The sequence below is a fragment of the Prunus dulcis genome, unplaced genomic scaffold (genome assembly GCF_902201215.1).
Source record: "Prunus dulcis unplaced genomic scaffold, ALMONDv2, whole genome shotgun sequence".
Lineage (NCBI taxonomy): Eukaryota > Viridiplantae > Streptophyta > Magnoliopsida > Rosales > Rosaceae > Prunus > Prunus dulcis.
Genome location: NW_023010060.1, coordinates 35586 through 54055, shown reverse-complemented (window position 1 = coordinate 54055; position 18470 = coordinate 35586). Strand labels below are relative to the sequence as shown.

Sequence of the window (18470 nt, the reverse complement as noted above, 5' to 3'; positions counted from 1 at the left end):
CTTAACATCTTCCTCCGAACTTGGATTTGCCCAAATAAATTGTGGTTGGAAAGAGGAGAGTCTGAACTTCAAGATGGACTACTCAAATGCATCTGATAATGAAGTTGAGCCCAATTCGTGAGCCCATATACACACCAGACCTGACATGTTGAGCAATTAAGGGAGGAACATGTTGAGCAATTAAAGGAGGTCTTTCCAGCAATTAAGGGAGGTCTTTCCTTGACTTTAGACCTGACATGTTGAGCAATTAAGGGAGGAACATGTTGAGCAATTAAAGGAGGTCTTTCCAGCAATTAAGGGAGGTCTTTCCAGCAATTAAGGGAGGTCTTTCTTTGACTTTAGACCTGACATGTTGAGCAATTAAGGGAGGTAATTAAGGGAGGTGTGTCAGCTACTCAAGTGCAGAGGAGTCACTCCATTCACCTATAATTCACTCCAGCCATCCTATATCAAGGGATTGAGCCCAAAATCAGAAGATAGAAGAACTCCAGCAAGCCTTCCTTCCATATTCCTACGAATTTGTTCTTTCTCTGCCATCACCAGCCACCCAAACTCATCCCCAATCACCTCTTTAGTTGCCATACTCTAGACATGAGAAAGTTCTTGGAGTAGCATTAGAAGTGGAGAAGCACCTGGAGAAGCCTTGGAAACCACAAGCAACTTCAGAATTGGTTTTCTCTACTCTTATTGCATTCAATATGTTTCCTCATTTTTGCTTAAGTTTCATTTCCATTATGAGTAGCTAAATTCATAACTAGGGCTATGATGTAACCTAACATGAATATTCTGGGTTTATAAGTTGAAGTTTTGAGTTTCAAGTTTGATTCATGATTCATATTCCTATTCTTTATGCTTATCCGTTAATATGCTTGTTTGGATGATTGATCACCATTAGAACTTGTATATTAGCTACCTTGGTTTGAATCAAGAGTAGACACCATGCTTTGATTTGAATTGAACTATGAATAAGAAAAGTATGTATGGACATTCGACAACAGGGATTAGATACATGCTTGGTTGTTTAAATTGTTCTTTTATGCTTAATGGGTTCCTAATGCTTAATTTAGATTAGACAACAAATGATCAAGTTAGGGAATTAGGAGCACAAGGTTAGGACCAGACACCATGGCCTAATCATACTTTAGCTAGAATCAACCTTTGAATCCGAATGAGACTTGTCCCTTGACTCCTTATAACCCAGAATTGAATTGTTATGGTGAATCGAATGCCCTAGTATCCCAACCTGTTTTCCAGCCTAAAAAAAAAGTACTCTTGTTACATTTGTTCACCTTGCTTTTGTTTGAAATTTCGTTTTGCCTCATTTGTTCAACAATTACAACCACTCTTGCTTTAAAATTCTATTTTAGACTTAACCTCCTACTTTCTTGAATCTGGTAACCTAAGTACATAACTAATTTTAACTTCTCAGTCCTCGTGGGTACGACCTCGTACTTGTCTTGCTATACTACTAATTGGCCCGTACAATTGCGAGTTAACATTTTAACAACAGCACCAGAGTTGGAATTAAAGCAATTGCCAAAACACCTTAAATATGCTTATTTAGGTGAAAATGAGACTCTACCTGTTATCATTGCCTCACATCTCGGACCAAATGATGAAAATAAGCTTTTGAGAGTTCTAAAAGAGCACAAAACTGCAATTGGGTGGAGCATTGCAGCTATCAAAGGCATAAGTGTTGTTAAAATGTTAACTCGCAATTGTACGGGCCAATTAGTAGTATAGCAAGACAAGTACGAGGTCGTACCCACGAGGACTGAGAAGTTAAAACTAGTTATGTACTTAGATTACCAAATTCAAGAAAGTAGGAGGTTAAGTCTAAAACAGAATTTAAAGCAAGAGTGGTTGTAATTGTTGAACAAATTAGGCAAAACGAAATTTCAAACAAAAGCAAGGTGAACAAATGTAACAAAGAGTACTTTTGTAGGCTGGAAAACAGGTTGGGATACTAGGGCATTCGATTCACCATAACAATTCAATTCTGGGTTATAAGGAGTTAAGTGACAAGTCTCATTCGGATTCAAAGGTTGATTCTAGCTAAAGTATGATTAGGCCATGGTGTCTGGTCCTAACCTTGTGCTCCTAATTCCCTAACTTGATTATTTGTTGTCTAATCTAAATTAAGTATTAGGAACCCATTAAGCATAGAAGAACAAGTTAAACAACCAAGCATGTATCTAATCCCTGTTGTCGAATGTCCATACATACTTTTCTTATTCATAGTTCAATTAAAATCAAAGCATGGTGTCTACTCTTGATTCAAACCAAGGTAGCTAATATACAAGTCTAATGGTGATCAATCATCCAAACAAGCATATTAACTGATAAGCATAAAGAATAGGAATATGAATCATGAATCAAACTTGAAACTCAAAACTTCAACTTATAAACCCAGAATATTCATGTTAGGTTACATCATAGCCCTAGTTATGAATTTAGCTACTCATAATGGAAATGAAGCTCAAGCAAAAATGAGAAAACATATTGAATGCAATAAGAGTAGAGAAAACCAATTCTGAAGTTGCTTGTGGTTTCCAAGGCTTCTCCAGGTGCTTATCCACTTCTAATGCTACTCCAAGAACTTTCTCATGTTTAGAGTATGGCAACTAAAGAGGTGATTTGGGATGAGTTTGGGTGGCTGGTGATGGCAGAGAAAGAACAAATTCGTAGGAATATGGAAGGAAGGCTTGCTGGAGTTGTTCCCTTTGATTTTGGGCTGAATGAAGTGATATAGGATGGCTGGAGTGATTTATAGGTGAATGGAGTGACTCATCTGCACTTGAGTAACTGACACACCTCCCTTAATTGCTCCCTTAATTGCTCAACATGTCAGGTCTAAAGTCAAGGAAAGACCTCCCCTAATTGCTCCCTCAATTGCTCCCTTAATTGCTCAACATGTTCCTCCCTTAATTGCTCAACATGTCAGGTCTGGGGTGTACATGGGCTCACGAATTGGGCTCAACTTCATTATCTGATGCATTTGAGTAGTCCATCTTGAAGTTCAGACTCTCATCTTTCCAACCACAATTTATTTGGGCAAATCCAAGTTCGAAGGAAGATGTTAAGGCCGAAATGAGTTGGTAACCCAGTCTGCTCGTTTTTGCACCATTTTGCATCTTTTCTTATCCAAAGACACCATTGTTACCCAGAGCCCAATGAACTGAATGATAAACAGAAAAGGGATTAAAAGCACACGTTTGACTCAATAACATAACCAAATCATAAGCAAGAAGGGTACAAAATGATATACAATTGTGAACTGATCAATAAGCCCAACACTGTGCATGCACAAGATATTATTGGAAGACAATGCAATGCCTAAGAGGGATGCCCAAAGATGTCTTAATCCAAACATGAAGGAGGTGGTAAGAAAAGAGGTAATGAAGCTTTGAAATGTTGGTATTATTTACCCTATTTCTGACAGTAAATGGGTGAGCCCAGTGCAAGTTGTCCCCAAGAAGTCAGGTATCACGGTGGTGAAGAATGAAGCAAACGAACTTGTACCTACACGGATGACCACGGGCTGGAGAGTTTGCATTGATTATAGGAAGCTCAACACAGCGCCAAGCAAAGATCACTTTCCTCTTCCATTCATTGATCAAATGCTTGAGAGATTAGCTGGCCATAGCCACTATTGCTTCCTTGATGGATATTCAGGCTACAACCAAATCGCCATAGCCCCAGAGGATCAAGAGAAGACGACCTTCACATGTCCCTTTGGCACTTTCTCTTATAGGAGGATGCCTTTTGGTCTCTGTAATGCCCCAGCCACTTTTCAAAGGTGCATGATGAGCATTTTCTCCGACATGGTAGAAAGGTTCATTGAGGTATTCATGGATGACTTCTCTGTCTTTGGTGATTCTTTTGATCAATGCTTGCATAACTTATCCAAGGTGTTGGCTAGATGTGAACATACTACCCTTGTGCTTAATTGGGAAAAATGTCATTTTATGGTTAACCAAGGCATAGTTCTTGGTCATGTCATCTCTAGTAAAGGAATTGAGGTAGATAAAGCTAAGATTGATTTGATTGCCTCTATGCCCTCACCTACTTCTGTCAAAAAAGTACGTTCTTTCCTTGGCCATGCAGGTTTCTATAGGCGTTTCATTAAGGATTTTTCTAAGATTGCAAGGCCTATGTGCAATCTCCTTGCCAAGGACATGGATTTTGTGTTTGATCAAGACTGTGAGAATGCTTTCAATGCTTTGAAGAAGATGCTCACAACTGCCCCAATCATTATACCACCAGATTGGAGCTTGCCTTTTGAATTGATGTGTGACGCCTCAGATTATGCTGTTGGAGCTGTTTTGGGACAGCGAGTTGATAAGAAGCCACATGCCATCTACTATGCTAGTAGAACCCTCAACGATGCCCAACTCAACTATTCCACCACAGAGAAGGAGTTGTTAGCTGTCATATTTGCTTTAGAGAAGTTCAGATCATATTTGATTACTAACAAGGTTATTGTTTACACTGATCATGCAGCATTGAAATACTTGTTAGCTAAGAAGGATGCCAAACCACGACTCATTAGATGGATTCTCTTGTTGCAAGAGTTTGACTTGGAGATAAAAGATAAGAAAGGAAGTGAGAATGTCGTGGCTGATCACTTGAGTAGATTGGTGCATGTATCTAACGAAGAGGAGGATTCATTGCCATTGCGTGGAAGCTTCCCTGATGAGCAACTCTTCTCCATTTATGCTTTGAATTCTCTCAATCCATTGCCTTGGTTTGCTGATATTGTTAACTATTTGTGCACTAACGAACTCCCTACAAGGTTATCTACTTTCCAACGTGACAAGCTTAGGAAGCAAGCAAGATACTACTTTTGGGATGATCCCTATCTATTCAAGCATTGTCCAGACCAAGTAATTCGAAGGTGTGTGCCTGAAGGTGATTTTAAGAGCATTCTGGAGTTTTGTCATTCCCACGCATGCGGAGGCCATTTTGGAGCAAAGAAGACTGCCAGCAAAGTGCTACAATCAGGTTTCTTTTGGCCTACCCTTTTTAAGGATGCTTATGTTTTTTGTGCTTCATGTGATAGATGCCAACGGATGGGTAATTTACATGCTAGAAATCAGATGCCTCTCACCAATATCTTAATCATTGATATATTTGATGTTTGGGGAATTGATTTCATGGGCCCTTTTCCTACCTCTTATGGATTTGAATATATATTAGTTGCTGTCGATTATGTTTCTAAATGGGTGGAAGCCATTGCCACTAGAACTAATGATGCTAAGGTTGTGATCGGTTTTCTCAAAGGAAATATTTTTACAAGGTTTGGCACACCTAGAGCAATCATTAGTGATGGTGGCTCCCACTTTGTTAACCAAGCTTTTGCAGCACTCTTGAAGAAATATGGAATCACACATAAGGTGGCAACACCCTATCATCCTCAAACTAGTGGGCAGGTTGAGATAAGCAATAGGGAGATTAAGCACATACTTGAAAAGACAGTGAACACCACAAGGAAGGATTGGTCCATGCGTTTGGATGATGCATTGTGGGCTTATAGGACTGCTTATAAGACCCCTATAGGTATGTCTCCGTATAGACTTGTTTTCGGTAAACCTTGTCACTTACCAGTGGAGCTTGAGCACAGGGCTTATTGGGCAATCAAAGCCTTCAATTTTGATATGAAAGCCGCTGGTGAGAAGAGGAGGCTTCAACTCAATGAGCTGGAGGAGTTGCGACATGAAGCATATGAGAACGCGAAGCTTTACAAGGAGAAAACAAAGCAATATCACGACAAGAAAATTCTTAGGAAGACGTTTGAGAAAGGGCAGAAGGTTCTCTTATTCAATTCACGCCTTAAGCTCTTCCCAGGTAAGCTTCGTTCTCGGTGGATTGGCCCTTTTGTTATTACTAATGTGTTTAATCATGGCGCAGTGGAGATTCAAAACATTAAGGATGGCAGCACCTTCAAGGTGAATGGACATCGGTTGAAACCTTACTTTGATGCCAACTTTGATGCCAATATTGAGTCTCAAGCACTCAAGGAGCCTCCACCACTCTCTTAAAGCTCACTAGAGTTTGGACGTCCGGCTGAAGACGTGAAAACTTAGCGCTTCTTGGGAGGCAACCCAAGGTGACGAGGAGAAGATAGAATATGCGAGGAAGCTTGCTTGCATCCTAATCGCTTCAAAGGGGAGTTTTTCTGAACTCTAACCTTTGGTTATGTCTTTCCCTTGTCTTCTTTCCTTTCATTTATGAGGCATTGCTTTTTCTTACACTCTAAACATTGAGGACAATGTTTCATTTAAGTTTGGGGGGAAGGATTTAGTTATGCTGTTTCAAATTGTCAAATTTAAAAAATTTTAAGTGTGTCTAATGTCTTAAAACGTAAGATTTTGTGAGTCGCTTTGTCATCCTTTCAAACACCTACGATAAGACTTCGATTTAATTCTAATATAGTTTCTCAGGAATTGATAGTCATTGTTTAAGGACTTTGTGTGGTTCTGAGTTAACTCTGTCTTGCATGCCATCCTTGCACTTGTTGAGAACTTTATGAAGTTAGTCCAATCTCTAAAACTATGAAATACAAAAACCACTCCATTTCAGAACGAACTTCGTACGAACCTACATAGTCGAATCTCTTGGGCCAATCGATATCTGATTGAGTCCAAAACTTGGGGAACATCATAATATGGTGAGAGGAGTCATTTGGTTGCTTTTGAATGAAATCCAATCTCTAGAACTATGTAATACACGAACCACTCCATTTCAGAAAGAATTTCGTACGAACCTACATAGTCCAATTTCGTGAACCAATCGATATCGGATTGATTCCAAAACTTAGGGAACATCAAAATATGGTGGGAGGAGTCATTTGGTGAGTTTTGAGTGAAATCCAATTTCTAGAACTTTGCAATACACCAACCACCCCATTTCAGAACGAACTTCGTACGAACCTGAATTGTCCAATTTCTTGGACCAATCAATATCGGATTGAGTCCAAAACTTGGGGAACATCTAATATGGTGGGATTAGTCAATTTGTTGGTTTTGAGTGAAATCCAATCTATAGAACAATGCAATACACCAACCACTCCGTTTCAGAACGAACATCGTACAAACCTGAATTGTCCAATTTCATGGACCAATCGATATCGGATAGAGTCCAAAACTTGGGGAAGATCATAGTATGGTGGGCGGAGTCATTTGGTTGGTTTCGAGGGAAATCCCATCTCTAGAACTATGCAATACACCAACCACTCCATTTCAGAACGAACTTCGTACTAACCTGAATTGTCCAATTTCAGGGACCAATCGATATCGGATTGAGCCCAAAACTTGGGGAACAACACAATATAGTGGGAGGAGTCATTTCGTAGGTTTTGAGTGAAATCCAATGTCTAAAACTATGCAATACAAAAACCACTCCATTTCAGAACAAACTTCGTACGAACCTACATAGTCCAATTTCTTGGGCCAATCGATATCGGATTGAGTCCAAAACTTGGGGAACATCATAATATGGTGGGAGGAGTTATTTGGTTGCTTTTGAGTGAAATTCAATCTCTAGAACTATGCAATACACCAACCACTCCATTTCATAACGAACTTCATACGAACCTACACAGTCCAATTTCATGGACCAATCAATATCGGATTGGGTCCAGAACTTGGGGAACATCAAAATATGGTGCGATGAGCCATTTGGTGAGTTTTGAGTGAAATCCAATTTCTAGAACTATGCAATACACCAACCACACAATAACAGAACGAACTTCGTACGAACCTGAATTGTCCAATTTCTTGGACCAATCGCTATCGGATTGAGTCCAAAACTTCAGGAACATCTAACATGGTGGGATGAGTCAATTTGTTGGTTTTGAGTGAAACCCAATCTACAGAACAATGCAATACACCAACCACTCCATTTCAGAACGAACTTCGGACGAACCTGAATTGGCCAATTTCTTGGACAAATCGATATCGGATTGAGTCCAAAACGTGGGGAACATCATAATGTGGCGGGAGGAGTCATTTGGTTGGTTTTGAGTGAAATCCAATCTCTAGAACTGTGCAATACGCCAACCACTCCGTTTCATAACGAACTTCGTATGAACTTGAGTTGTCCAATTTCATGGACCAATCAATATTGGATTGATACCAAAACTTGAGGAACATTATAATATGTTGGGAGGACTCATTTGGTGATTTTTGAGTGAAATCCAATTTCTAGAACTTTGCAATACACCAACCACCCCATTTCAGAACGAACTTCGTACGAACCTTGTCCAATTTTTTGGACCAATCAATATCGGATTGAGTCCAAAACTTGGGGAACATCTAATATGGTTGGATTAGTCAATTTGTTGGTTTTGAGTGAAATCCAATCTATAGAACAATGCAATACACCAACCACTCCATTTCAGAACGAACTTCGTGCGAACCTGAATTATCCAATTTCATGGAGCAATCGATATCGGACAGAGTCCAAAACTTGGGGAAGATCATTGTATGGTGGGCGGAGTCATTTGGTTGGTTTTGAGGGGAATCCAATCTCTAGAACTATCCAATACACCAACCACTCCATTTCAGAACGAACTTCGTACGAACCTGAATTGTCCAATTTCAGGGACCAATCGATATCGGATTGAGCCCAAAACTTGGGGAACATCATAATATAGTGGGAGGAGTCATTTCGTAGGTTTTGAGCGAAATCCAATCTCTAAAACTGTGCAATACCGCAACCACACCATTTCAGAGCGAACTTCGTACGAACCTGAATTGTCCAATTTCATGGACCAATCGATATCGGATTGAGTCCAAAACATGGGGAACACCATAATATGGTGGAAGGAGTCATTTGGTGCTTTTTGATAGAAATCCGATCTCTAAAACTATGCAAAACACCAACTACTCCATTTCAGAACGAAATTCGTACGAACCTGAATTGTCCAATTTCAAGGACCAATCGATATCGGATTCAGCCAAAACTTGGGGAACATCATAATATGGTTGTAACAACCCGATCCTTAATTAAGTCTTAATTATTATTTTATTCAAGGAAAGGACTAGAATACCCTTGGAATATTTTATTGGGTTTAAAGTTGACTTCTTTTTTGGAAAAGAATTTGGGAATTTGGGTGGTACCATTGCGTAGAGGTCGACGATATGAGTTCGTAGACATGCGGCATGCCCAATTTGGAGTTGTAACGAAGGAGAAAAGGTCTAGAAACAAAAAGGCATAGTGGGAATTTTAAAAATTGGTATTGTAGCTACAGTGCCGGGTCTTCTTCTTCCTTGCGATTTAACCAGATTTTCTGGTTATTTTCTTAATTCCCTCCACTTCCATCATTCTTTGGAGACACCATCTCAGCCCGGTTGCCACCGCAACCTTCACGAAACCTCTTCCCCTCCTCCTCCTCCTCTACAAAACCAATCCAAGACCCGATCTGATTCGGTGACGATGAGCTCGATTCGAAGCTTAGAAAAGGGACGGGTATTACGGCGGAGCTTTAGAGTTTCCGGCGACTCCAACGGCCAAATTTGTCGAGTGAGGTATGGTTTCTTACCTACTTTTCGAGCTCTAGCTGATGATCGGGTAGGATTTGATCAATTTATAGCCTAGGTGGTTCGTTTTACAACCCTAAGTTTAGCCGGATTTGGGATCGCTATTCCGGCCACTTCCAGCCAGTTTTTGGGGTAGCTCCAAGAACAAAGGTGGCTCCAAATTGCGTTATGAACCTAGGGTAGGAAGTGGGCTTACAATAACAGAGTTTTCCGGTCATCAGAATTGATCAAGCCACCCACGCGCTGCCAATGCATGTGGCGGCGCGTGGGCAGCATGGTGGGGACCACACTCGGTCCTAGAATAATCCCTTGGTCCTCACGAGTGTGTAGGAATTCGCAAATCTCAATTCGGACAACGTTTGAGCCCCGATCAGATCTCGCATATTGTGCTATTTTCGGGTTCGATACATTTGAATCGTTGGATCGTAGATATTCTCGTATATGTCGATCTAGATAATTCCAGGACCGTGTAGGATTCGATGGATCGTAAAACGGAGTCTCAGATACTCCAAAATGCCAACCCTAGGGCTAGGTTTACAGTAACCATCCGATCGTGCGATCGTGATCAATTCGACCGTCCGATCGAGACCAAACTCACGGGACATGTGACCTAGGCATATTAGAACCTTTAGTGACTTTTGAAATTGCGAGGAAGGATTACGGCTTGGATAGAAGAGGTATCTTCGAGACCTGCGAGCGAGTATTGCGGCTCGGATAGAAGGGGTATCTCCGAGACCTGCTAGCGAGGACTGCGGCCCGGATAGAAGCGGTATCTCCGAGACCTGCTAGTGGGGATTGTAGCCCAGATATAAGCGGTATCTCCGAGACCTGCTAGCGGGGATTGCGGCCCGGATAGAAGCGGTATCTTCGAGGCCTGCGAGGATTACAGTCCGGCCTACAAGGAGGGTATGGACAGTATTAACGGAGTTGACGGATCAGGATTTGAGGTATGTCAAGGGTTTAGGTTTAGGGTTTAGTGAGGCCTGAGGCCAGAATGAGATGATGCTTGATTATTGGTTATAATTTGTTACATGCTGGGAGTTGGGTTGTATTTGTTTATGCATGTTTGACAGGTGGAAGTTTTGGGGGGAGATGTCTAATTTACAGGGGAGACTCTGCCGAATTTTCGGTACAAGTAACACTTGAACTTCTTGGTTTTTTGGTTAGAATGGTGTTTTAGTAAATTGTGTCTGGCATTCGCCAGGTGTCGGACACACACAGGGTTCGGCTCAAATTCCAAAGTGGAATTTGGGTTGGGTCCTCTCAATGGTGGGAGGAGTCATTTGGTGGGTTTGGAGTGAAATCCAATCTCTAAAACAATGTGTTGATGCTCAAAATGGCCCGGCCAATATTGAGTCCAACTTAGTGATGAGATATGCGGGGTCTTCAGTAGGGAAAAGGGCTGAGGCCCTTGGTGAAATAGGTTGGTGGGAGACCTGCAGAAGACAAAGTGGTAGAAACACTCTTTAAGCTTCGGACATCGGTGTGGTGCCGGCCGAAGGCTTTCCGATGCCTAAGTCAGTTACAAGCGGTAAATCTGGCAGAGTAACAGTAAAAGTGGGAGAATAGTTACCCTTTTTACTTGGGTACTGTTCCCTATTTATAGGGAGGTGAAAGTAGGAGGTTTGCACAAAGTTCCAATGTGGGATTTTGTGCAAGTCGTCATGGTGGCGACACGTGTTCTGGAGATTAGGTTTGGCAGTTGGGAGCTTCGGCAGGTGTCTGGCACCTCGGAAGTGTGTCTTCCTTCAGCAGGAGAGAAGGCGTGGCTGCCTTGGTGCTAGTCGCTTTGGTGCTGGGTCTGCTCGGTTCACTATGGTGTAAACAGTAGTCCCCCAAGTTCGCGGTCGAGAAGTAACTTCTGGGTTGGGAACTTGTGAGTTTTTGTAATTGTAACCGAGCATTCCAGCTTCATTCGGAGCCGTAGGGCATTCCCTAGTCACCCAAGTTGGCAAGCTAGGAGTTGCGTCAACACATGGAGTGTGATACGAGCTATGTAAGCCTCTAGAACTTTTAGTAGCTGGGTAACTGGGTACTTGGGCATTTTGCAGGTAGGATAGGAGCTGGGTCCGTAGGAGAGGTTTTTTTTTTTTTTTTTTGGGGGTGCTCTTCTTTTTTTAATGGTCCTAGACCTTCGGCAGGCCGAGTCTTTGGAAAATTTTGGGGGTTCTTCCTTTCTTCTCAGGAGCTAGACCTTCGGCAGGCCGAGTCTTTGGAAAATTTTGGGGGTTCTCCCTTTCTTCCATGGTCCTTGCCATTTGGCAAGGGCCTAGCCTCTTTTTTTTTGGTATGGCCTTTGCCATTTTGCAAGGAGCAAAGATGGAGGGTGGGTTTGGGCCTTGACAAGGACTTGGGGCCGGCAACATTAGCTGGGCTTCGGCAAGTGTAAGGGCTAGGGTTTGGAATTGTGAGGAGTAGAAATATCATCCTATATCTCTTGCCGTTCGGCAAGCTTGGAGGTGGCGTGATTTTCCTATAGCTCTTGCCGTTCGCAGGTTTTGAGCAAGTGTTGTCACGCAAGAGCAAGTCTCCTTTGGCAGGTAGTTTAGCAAATTTGTCTGGGTCTGGGTCTTTAGAGTGTCAGCAAGGGGTTGCCTTTGGTGGTAAAAACAGCCTTGCCCTTCGGTAAGCTGGATTTTGAGGGGTCTGCTCGAGTATTAGCGCCTCCCCAGCACTGTGAGTCCTAGTAGAGCGTCGGTGCGAGCACGATCCAGTTTTGGTAAGACCCTTGCCGTTCGGCAAGGGTGATTGGGAAGAATTTTTGTGAGCCGTTAAAGCCATCAATCACAAGCCTTGCTGTTTGGCAAGGTTGGCTGGAGTCAGAAATCGACAGCCCGATTCAGCTTGCTGGCTTCGTGTTGTCACGGCTTCGGCAAGGCTGCTCATTTGCAAGGCGTTGGCGAGAAGGCTGTAGCAAGGGTCTGATCAGAAGGGGGCTGTCCGAAGGTGTTCGGTAGAGCCATAGGCAGGTGCTAGACCTTCGGCACGTCAAGGTTTGTGTTGGCTTGAGTGCGAGGACCGTTTAGGAGCTTCGGCTGTGACGAGTTGGCCAGACCCGATTTCGGGAAGCCGTTTAGGAGTTGCTGCTCAACCCTTGCCGATCGGCAAGGATGTGGAGAGTTTGTTGTTGTTTGGGTCGAGACCGAGGTCAAGAAGGAAGCTGGACTTGGGCCTGACCTTGAGCCTTCCGGAAGTGTCCCAGGGTTTGGGAGGGGTGTGATATCCTTCTCCGTTTGCAGGTATGTTCGTGATCCCCAAAAAAAATAAAATTCGTGGGCCTTGCCATTCGGCAAGGCCAGCTTGTGAGCTCGAGTTGCCCATATTTGTTTTTCTCAATCCTTGCCGTTCGACAAGGGTTTATTTGGACTTGAACCCAATTTCGATGGATTTTTGAATTCCAATGTATATGTATTTGTTTGATGTTGCAGCAGGGTCCAGGTAAATTAGGGGTCAAGAGCCGAGTTTTTTGTTGGCTTGGGCATCTCGTGTGCATTCCATTTCTTTGCACACGACCCTTGCCGTTCAGTAAGGGGGTGATTTTCTTTTCAGCGACTAGGCAATCGGCAAGGAGGTGGAGCTCGTCGCCTTGGGCTTGGGTAAGGTTAAATTTTCTGTGATTCTGAATTTTTGTGTTTGCTCATGGGTCTATCTTTTGGCAAGCCTAGTGTGTTGTACAAGGTGGGCTAGGCCATGGGAGTTAGGCCATGAGTCGGGCTTGCGTATACCTTGGACAAGGGTGGATGATGACCCCGTCCGAATTTCTTGTTTTTAAATCTCTTCTCCTTTTGTTTTTGGATTTTGAATTTCAAATTATGTGTAGGTACAAGGGATTTAAGAGGGAAGATGAAAGGGTGCTAGGGTTTGCTCGTGAATCGAGGCGTGGGTACCCTTGGTTGGCTTATAAATAGGAACTTGGCGTGGTGAAGGCACCACACTTGAGTTGAGGAGAGAAATTGTGAGAAATTGAGGAGGAGGAGAAGAGATTTCCGGCAAGGGTTTTGTGGTGGTGCTTGTGGCTGAGGTGATTTCCAGCGACTCCTACGTGGTGGTACGAACAACATTTTGCTTGAACTTTTGAATTGAAATGTCTTGCTTTGCATGAACATGTTGAAGGCTAGGAAGAACATTTTGAATATGAGCATGAACATGATGAACACGTTGAGCATTGGTATGAACACGTTGAATGCTTGCTTGCATACCAAAGAACATGTAGATTTGCCAAATTTTTGTGTTGTTGTGGTTCGATCCTCCTTGCATGTGCATTAGTTCCTTTTTCTTATTTTTGCATCTTGTAGATGTCTGATAGTTCTGATACAGAAAGTCCTGCCCCCCTGCCTTTGGTGGGGATGACACTGGGAGTTAAGAGCCCAGCCAACATGTTTGTTCTGAAGAGGAGAGTTCAGAGACAGAGGGTATGGTAGAAGGCATTATAGAAAGTAGGATGATAGGGCATGGGGGTGAGAGGGGTGATCCATCGGTAGACTCTGGGTCGGCTGCATATAGGGAGATGCAGAGGAATTATATAGAGTTAGCGGCTATAGCAAACCGGGTTCTAGCCTTGCCTCATAGGCAAGAGGTGGGTTCGAGCAACCAGGCATCACCATCAGGGTCCGTGGGTATAGCCGTGGCTTCAGTTTCAGAGGGAGTAGACATTCGGGTTGGTGTCCCATTGCCGAGGCGGAATACGCTTACATAAGCGAAATTGGCCCAGCTGCGGACAGACTTTTGTGTTCCAACCTACGTGGGCTTGAGGTTACCCACTGCGGCTGATGTAGTCAGATATCCTTCGGATGGCTCCGTGATGATTTTTACTCTTTCATCCGTGGGTGCAGATGATGTTGGCTAAGTTGGGGTATGCACCGGGGCAGTATAATCCCAACTTTTGGATTCTTCTTCATGGGATGTACATCGCTTGGTGGTTGGCTGGATTGGGGGAACCAACATTTGAGCAGTTCATGTACTTGTACTCGGTTTCGAAGCAGTAGGGGAATTTTGGCTGGGTACAGGCTAATTGCCGAAAGGCGAAGGAGAGGGGCTATTTTATTAGCACAAGCCAACTACGCAAAAGTCCTGGAGGAACAGGTGGTGCATGGCTTATGGGGACTGGGAGAGTCCGCCAGGGAAGAGCGTTGTCCAACACATTCCTACCCACTTCCAGTCTATAGGTCCTTGGCCCCATCCCTTAAGACTGTTTGATGTTTGATTGTGTTTTGCTTTAGCTCTTATTCTTGGTTCTCTATTTTGTCTGTGTCAGTGTAAATGGCTAAGTAGTATCTAACCTTTGGTGCAGGTTCAGTGAAGTGGGGACCCATCTCTAAGGAGCAGGAAGACGAGGTTGAGTGGGTGAGGGCACAGCTGTCGGAGACCGAACGTGAGTGCGGGAACCTAGTCACTCAGAAGAATTTGTTGGAGTCCGGACTCCTTCAAGGAAGTAAGTACCTGGGTCACATTTATTAGTTGTCTGCTGAGCCTTTTGTGGTTGTGACTAATGTAATTGTTTTGTTTGTTTTGACAGTGGCGGGTATTATAAGGGGGAGCACGAAGGTGGCAGTGGATATTGATGAGGCTGAGATGCAGAAGCGGCTAAGAGAGTCTAGGGCCAAGAAGGCAGAGAAGGGTGCTGGGAAACGCCCCAGAGATGATGATGAGGGTCGGGTTGCTGACGTGCTGGGAAAGAGGAAAGCCTTGGAGGAAGCTCATCAGCATGTGATGGGGTCGGGGCCGAGACTTCCACCTTTTGATCTGCAGGCACCGCCGAAGCTCCCCTTCGGCATGGAGGACGTATTTGCTGAAGGGGTGGAGAAGGTGGACTTCGGCAGGCTACGCCAGCAGAAGAAGGAGGTGAACTTAGCTATGCACCTGCAGGAGGTACCCTTGGTTAACGTCTTCCTGGAAGGCGTGAAGAGTGATCCCGAGGCTCTTGCGAGAACCCCAGCCTTTTCCTTCATAGACCGGGCCCAAAAGAAGATCCTCACATCTGCTTATGTAAGTTTTGGCCTTCTTTGGTGAAAATTTTTTTTGGATTATTCTTGTTTGGGTTGACTGATGTTGTTTTGTTTTGCAGGCCTTTCGAGAAATGTATGTCAGCATGGCCAAGGCGGATAAAGAGATCCAAAGGCTAAAGAGGCGTGATGAGATGGCCAAGAGCAAGATGGCGGAGGCACAGGAGGCTATCCGAGAGAAGAACGCCCTGTTGTTGCAAAAGGCGGCCCTGGCCAAGGAGGTGGAGGAGCTGAAGAGGTCGAAGGTCGAGGAGGTGGCTGCTGCCCGAGTCGAGGCGATCGAGTCCTTCCGAACCTCAGAGGAGCTGAAGAGCTACATCATGGACCGACTAGTGGATGAGCAGCTTCGCTGGGAAGATAGGCTGGTTAGGTTCAACCCATCGGTTGAGATTAACTTTGATACGAGTGGCGAGCCTCCAGCACAGAGTCCTCTTGCTGATGCTAGTGTTTCGACGCCAGAGGCGGAGCCGGCCACTGGGGATGCCCCTTCTACCGAGTCTTGAAGGCGTTGCCTTCTTTATGTATTCTAGCTGATGTATTCTAGCTATCTCGTTAAAACACTTTGCCTTGCGCGGAGCAAGGTTGTTTATTTTTGCTTTGTATGAACAATTTGCCTTGCGTGGAGCAAGGTTGTTTTGATTTGTTTATGATATAAGACTTGTTATGTGATATCAATTGTGCTAGTAAAATGATAACCATGTGAGTGCATGAGAATGAGCCGGAGTTAGGCATTTCATTTAAATAGGTGCCGAAAGGCAGAAGGTACAAGAGTTCTAGGGTCTAGATACGTTTACTTCTACCTTATAGTAAATGCTCAAGACCAAACTATTGTTCTAGGGTCTAGATATGTTTACTTGTAGTAGTACTTGAGGTGATCAGCATTCCAGGGATGAGGCAGCATCTTGCCTTTGGGATCGCGAAGCTGATAAGTGCCGGGGCGGCAGATTTTGATAATCTCATAAGGACCCTCCCATGTAGGGCCGAGGGTACCTTCGGTAGGATTTTTGGTAGCCAAGGAAACCTTGCGCATGACCCAGTCCCCCATTTTGAAAGCACGGGGCTTGACTCGGGAGTCGTAGTATTTGGCGATGCGTTGTTTGTACGCGACATTGCGCATGCTTGATTGGTCACGGAGCTCGTCAATGAAGTCGAGGTTGAGGGCTAACTGCTCGTCATTGGCCTTGGCATCGTAAGTGGAGGTTCGGTATGTGGGCTGGCCAATCTCTACCGGTGCCACGGCCTCGGTTCCAAATGATAGGGAGAACGGCGTTTCACCGGTGGATGTGCGGAAGGTGGTGCGGTAGGACCAGAGTACTTCCGGGAGTAGTTCTGGCCAGCAGCCCATGGCTTTGTCAAGTTTTGTCTTGAGGGTCTTCTTGATAATTTTGTTCACAGCTTCGACCTGGCCATTGGACTGGGGATGGGCTGGGGAGGTGAAGCACAGACGAATCTTGAGGTTAGAACAAAATTGTTTGAATTTGGCATTGTCAAATTGCCGGCCAATGTCTGTAACGATGGAGTTGGGGATGCCGAAGCGACATACAATACTTTGCCACACAAAGGTTTCGATGCGGGCCACAGTGATGGTGGCCAAGGCCTCGGCCTCAGCCCACTTGGTGAAGTAGTCTACGGCTACGACTGCATATTTGACTTGGCCCTTGCCCTCTGACATCAGCCCAATGAGATCTAGTCCCCATTGGGCAAATGGCCAAGGACTAACCATGGCAGTCAACGGTTCTGCCGGGAGTTGTGGAATGTTGGCAAAATCTCTGACACTTGTCGCATTTCTGGGTGAAGGCCTGGGCGTCAGTGTGGAGTGAAGGCTAGAAGTATCCTTGGCGGATTGCCTTATGAGCCAGTGAGCGTGCGCCCGAGTGGTTGCCGCAGATGCCTTCATGGATTTCTCGGAGTACATAGTGACCCTCCTCTAGAGTCAGGCATCGGAGGTAAGGAAGGCTGAAACCCCGCTTGTATAAGGAGCCGTTAATGATCAGGTATCGAGCAGAGCGATGGCGAACGCGTCGTGCCTCGACCGAATTAGCCGGTAGTGTTTGGTTCTGCAAAAACTGGAGGATGGGGTCCATCCATGTAGGGCTATGATCAATGGTGCAGATGAGTGGGGCTTATGTGCTGGGCTGGTCCAAGAATTCGATGTGGATGTGGCGACCTATGCCCTGCTCCAAGGTTGATGCCAACCTGGCCAATGCATCGGCATGGCTATTCTCAGAGCTTGGCACCTGTTTGATAGAGTGGGCTTGGAAGGTTGCCAGCAAGTGCCGAGCTTGCTGGAGGTAAGCCGTTATAGAGGCATCCTTGGCCGTGAAGTCCTGGTTGACTTGGTGGACAACGAGCTGTGAGTCGCTGAATATCTGAATTTGTTTGGCATCCATCTCTTTGGCTAGTCGAAGACCAGCTAAGAGTACTTCATATTCGGCCTCATTGTTGGAGGCTTGGAATTTGAAGAGGAGGGCGTACTCGAGGGCAACCTTGTCTGGGGAGATGAGCCATCCACAAATAAGGTCCATAGGGGCTGGGTCAGGTCGAAAGTGCTTTTGCTGGGGGTTTGGTCCTGGCTCAGAGGGGGATTGGGTTCTATTATGAGCTGGGTAGCTGCTGAAGCTTGGGGCGCTGTGAATTCGGATAAAAAGTCAGCAACGGCCTGCCCCCTTATAGCCGGGGGAGGTTTGTAATGAATATCAAACTGGCTAAGTTCAATGGCCCACTTAACCAGCCTCCCAGAAGTTTCTGGTTTCTGCAACACCTGTCGGAGCGGTTGGTTGGTTAAGACATGGATGGTGTGAGCTTGGAAATATGGTCGGAGGCGTCTAGCCGAGACGACCAGGGCGAACGCCAATTTTTCGATGTCTGGGTACCGAACTTCGGCATCTTGCAATGCTTTACTAACATAATGCACTGGGTGTTCCGC

The 18470-nt window shown here is 44.6% G+C and overlaps 1 protein-coding gene across 1 annotated transcript in view; it reads left to right on the top strand.

Moving 5' to 3' along the window:
* Positions 1-6041, top strand: part of LOC117612734 — a 13398-nt gene extending 7357 nt beyond the window's left edge. The window contains 3 exon segments of the mRNA XM_034341399.1: positions 1430-1706; positions 3290-3383; positions 3477-6041. Coding sequence (XP_034197290.1) covers positions 1430-1706; positions 3290-3383; positions 3477-6041 — 2936 coding nt within the window.
* The last annotated feature ends 12429 nt before the right edge of the window (positions 6042-18470 follow it).